The sequence below is a fragment of the Atta cephalotes genome (genome assembly GCF_000143395.1).
Source record: "Atta cephalotes unplaced genomic scaffold scaffold00007, whole genome shotgun sequence".
NCBI lineage: Eukaryota > Metazoa > Arthropoda > Insecta > Hymenoptera > Formicidae > Atta > Atta cephalotes.
Window position 1 is genome coordinate 1,499,660 of NW_012130071.1, and position 5,347 is coordinate 1,505,006.

General features: G+C 26.9%; 1 protein-coding gene across 1 annotated transcript in view; it reads right to left on the reverse strand.

Annotated features, from left to right (window-relative positions):
• LOC105626903 (putative carbonic anhydrase 3) overlaps window positions 1-5,347 on the reverse strand; it is a 21,948-nt gene that overhangs the window by 12,777 nt on the left and 3,824 nt on the right. Inside the window, 1 exon segment of the mRNA XM_012208195.1 lies at window positions 4,129-4,176. Coding sequence (XP_012063585.1) covers window positions 4,129-4,176 — 48 coding nt within the window.

The window sequence follows — 5,347 nt, forward strand, 5'->3', positions numbered from 1 at the left end:
ATAAGAAAATTTATAAACATGCATTTTTTCAATCTCTTTTGTTATTATTATCGTTTTATCATTGAATGATAATTGTTGAGTTTAGTTTCCTCCGATGTTGATAAAATTATCATTTGATTGATTTTTGTACGAAATAAACGGATTTACAAAAAAAATTGTCGCTCTACTTGCGGCCCAAGATATTAATTGTTAAATGTTTAGATTAGAAAATCTGTCACATCGATGGCATAGATGGTTATTATAGTCTCTATTTTATAAACACAAATTCTGTTTTAAAACATAAATTCTCTGTTTTAAAAATACAAATTTTTTGCTTTAAAGACAAATTAAATTATTTTTTATGCAGTATGTCCGACGAGACTTCTGCCAAACGCCTTTTGTAGATAGAGCGGTTTAAACTGAGTCAAAAAGTTCTCTGTCATTTTGCAATTTTCGTAATGATTAACGAGATATTAATTACTAAAATTACATTGCCGAATTGGTCTTCAATAATTTTGTACTTAAATACTATCAATTTTACAGAAAAGCTGCAAGGAACAAAATTGCTTATTTTCTTTTCATAAAGTTTTGAGAATTTTTTTTCAAAAAATTATTAAAGATCAATATTTGGCAAATTTTTAGTAATTATAATAATAACTCGTTAACCATTGCGAAAATTGCAAATAGTAGAGAACTTTTCGACTAATAAGTGTTTAATCTGCTCTATCTATAAAAACATTTAGCCGAAGTCTCGCCAGACTTTATATAATTTGTACTCTTAAAATAGAGAATGTGTTTTTAAAGCAGAGAATTTGTGTAATTGAAGCAGAAAATACTTATTCTAGCTTTACATACATGTTCTCATATCTCTCTATGCCTCTCTATCGATATAATAGATTTTATAATCTGAATAGTCGTCAACTTTAACTACGATTAATATCTCAGTCCACGGGGCAGCGCAATACTTTTTTTGCCAAATTCGTTTATTTTGTGCAAATGATCTTAATTTTATCAACATCATAGGTGGATAAGCTATGGTTGCTAACTGATTGGGGTAATGAACTGGTTTGGTCAGTATTTTCACTCTCCGGCCGATTGCCGATACATGTATCGGCCTTTGGTCGATAAGATCCGGCCAAATTTGAAAAGAATCATACAAATAATCATACAAAATAATTATGACGATTCTATGCAATAATACATATATAAAACGTATCTTTAGCATTATGAATAATTTATGAACAGATGATCGCAACCGACTGTCTGTGAATGGTCAAAGCAGAAATTTGCGTTCATATGAATATTAAAAAAATATGTTCAGAAAGAATTCCATGTTGCATATATTGGCCATCCTACATTGATGGCTGCTATCAAATCGGACAGAAAATATGATTTTAAACAAAAAAATTAGATTAAGTAATTCAGCTACGTTTATTTAATGTTCATATATTTTAATAAATAAAGTTTATTATTCTTTTTATTTAATTATACATAGTTTTATTTGGAATTATACTTCCAAAATCATTTAAATAAGGATTGCGGTTACGACCGGTAAAAGCTAATTTTATATAATCCGCGTGAAAATATACGATAACTTTGAATTTTAAAGTTGGCAACCCTGGAGGAAGCTAAACTTAACAATTACCTTATAATGAATAGGCAGGTTTATTTAATTTTTTTTTATTTAACGATTAAATTTGTTTTGTTATATCAATTTCTGGATTTGATTTTCAAATATCTTTAGTTCATACTTAAAGGTGCTGTTATTAAATCACTAATAACATGAATGTAAAACCCATTCTACAATTGCATAAGCATAGTCACTATTGAATACGAGAAGAATTATATTAGCAATTCTTACAACTACAACCACTTACAACTACACTTACGCAATTGTATTAGACTTAAGTTTTATTTGAGCTAGATGGGAAAAATTATACCTATCACATTTTATGTTTGTGAAAAAAAATTTTTCGGACATTAATTTTGAAAATTTCTTTCATATTTTGAAATTTCGTTAAGATCATTGCTAAAAATCTTCTTACTGTCCCGCGATTTTATCGGTATTTATGTTTCTTTATTCTCGAAAGATTTATCATCATTAAAATAAAATTATGTTGTATAATTAAGGAGTCTAATGAAAAAGAAAGTAAAATATCATTCTCTCCTTAGTCCAAATTACTTAATATTGATAATATCTTATTTTTAAAGGAAGCTTCGAAATAAAAACTTAATTTTTGAAAATATTTGTGTCACACAAACTTTATCAAAATTTATCGAAAAATTATGTAACGTTAATATTTCTTCTGCTCAAAAAGTACCCGGAATTTCTCATTGATGAAAGACACGTGTTAATAGTATGTCAAAATGTTGCTTTTTTTCACTAAATTAATACAACACTGTTTTCGATTGATGCAAAATTTGAGTGCGATCTGTAATTTAGTTTGTTTACGGCAACTGTTTATATGTCTATCTTAGTTGCATCGGATTTTATAATGGAAAAAAAGTTGAGCAAAGAATGTGTTTGAAATTTGTGTTGTTAACGAAATTTCTTGTATCAATGCATTAAAAATGTTACAAAAAGGGGGACTCCTTTCTCTCTCGAAAACAATCCTCCTAAGCGTATGAGTGATATAAATTGTTTAAAGATAGCCGTAAAGATAGAAGATTTATCGCATTCTGTCTATCGACATCAAATTATGATATTTTTGACGGACGAAAACGTCGATAAAGTGAAGAAAATTATGTTTGTAATTATGTCGTGTGAATGAAAGAGAGACTGTTTCAATCCTTAGCATCTCTGATGGTTCGGTTCATCACATTTTTGGAAAGATAATACGTAGATTTTGTATCATGATAATATGCCGTCGCACACAATGTCTTTTGAATGCGACTTTTTGAACAAACATGCAACCATGCCCATATTTAGTATACATGGCATCTATACATGTAATACTTTTTCTTGTTTCCAAGATTCAAATTTGCCACTACAGGAAAGCGTTTTGATTCGATTGATTTCATAAAAGAAAAATCGATGAAGGAGCTGAAGATCAGGAGCCTATGAAATGTGCTATAAAGAGTAGATTAATTGCTAAAATATGTGTAGAGTAATTCCGATATATACGCCGAATCTTAATTTATTAAGTATTAATTATTATTTTTAAGAAAAATGAACTATAAAAAATATTAGAAATTCGAAAAATTTATTTTTCGTATTAAAAAAAGAACTTTTTGAAGCCTTGCATTTTTGGCGTATATTCCATAAGAGTGGAATATATGGCTACTCATAGGAGGAGGGGGGGGGGGGAAGATATGGCTCATGAAAAATTTACAAATAATGCTTATAAATAAGACGTAAAATAACATAATAATTTAAAAAATGTTTACTTTTAAAAAGTTTTATTAAGTTTTATTAAAGAATAAGAATGAGAAATATGAAATAATAGATATTACAATCTTCCTACATATATTATAAGTATTATTACATGAGATATTTGTGTAATGTGTTTATTGCATTTAGTGTACTGAATTCAATCTACACTTTGTATGCTTTGGACATAAAATTCCACTCGCTAAAAATGCTGTATATTCCAAACAGGCGAGATATACAAGACAATAACTAACTAATATAATAACTAAATAAAAATAAACTAAACAAAGAATACAAGAGCAAAGCATATTTTGTTATACTATACTATAACATGTTTTATTATCCTCTACACTTATGTATCATAAAATAATCACTGTCTTTTACGCACCCAACAGTAATCATTTTACGTAGATTATAATTTATGATGGCGCTACTTATTACAATGAGAAATCAGTTCAACTCACAATATTTCATTAATATTAACAGTAAAAAACTGAAATCATAACACAAATATAACATAAAGGCATGTAACAGAGTAGTTGCGAGAAAATTACTCCCACTCCTACTTTCTCTGACTTCTGCGGCGTAAATCCCAGCGCGGCATATTTGCCGGAGTTACTCTATAGCCTCGAATAGTGATTATTTTAAAGGGGATAAATTATCCTAAATTTAAAATTTTGCGTTTAATTTAAATTTTTCTGGGTACTTTTTGAGCAAATGAATGCATTTACGTGGATTTTTTGCATAAAATTTTTGTCATATTATCATCATATAATTACCATATTTGCCCGAATATCCCCACTCAGATGCTTTCGATGCTTGCAAACCTGTAATTATACAATACTCTTAGTCGTTTCTTTGCACCAAAAAGTGTTTACTTTTCAATTAATATCTATATAGAAATAAACTTTTAAAAGTACAAAATTATGTATGAATAAAATGCGCAACAATTAAGCGTCATTAATTATCCCAACAAATCGTTAAAACAACTAATTGAATTAAGTTTGTCAACATAAATTACTAATATTACTAATAAATATAATGAATCTATTACATAAAGAAAAATGATTTTTATATCTTATTATAAATTTTAAACCCAATAAATACATGATAATATATTAAATGTTCATTAAACGTAAAGTACGTATAAAAATAGTATAAGAATAAAAGTAGTATAGCAGATAAACAGTTTAATTTTTACCATTTTTATGCAATCATATAATACATGATAATGATATCCATTTTTATTATGTTTCCATAAGACAAAACAGACTTTATATGTTGAAAACCAGTATATAAAAAGAAAGGTTTAATTTTAAGAGTGTATCTACGTTAATACATATATATTTATATAATCCAAAAAACTGTTTATTGAAAACATATATGATTTATAAAAGAGATCTCATTTGTAAACAAAATATTATTGTACAAATAGTATAATCATACATTTTTAAAATGTCAATAAATGGTTATACAAAAAACTTACACTATACGCTTTTATAGCTAAAATATACGATTAATAAACATATTTTATTATTTATATTAAATCCTTATTAAGTTGAATAAAAGTATGTTTTCAACATTTATAATAATTAAACATATTTCCTTTCATAAATGTGTCAAGATATCGCGTTGTACAATTATTCATAATATACTTCTATGATATGTATTTTGACTATAATATTTAATGATATGCCCAATAAACACATGTTGGTATACTATGCGTTTATTAATGTAAGTGTATAAAATTGATATTGGCATATACGTTAAAAAATAGTTCATAAAACATCAGAATTTTATCTATTTTTATATAAAAATAGTATAATATTCTAATTAAGGACATTCTCCGAAAAAATCCATTTTCTTTTAGATTTTTCTGAACTTTTGCAGAATAAGCGTGTTTTAATGTCCTGAGCATATGTACTTTAAAATTTAATACCCGGTGCGGGATTAAAAATCAAAATATTCCACTTCAAAATCGAAACATTTAAAATATAT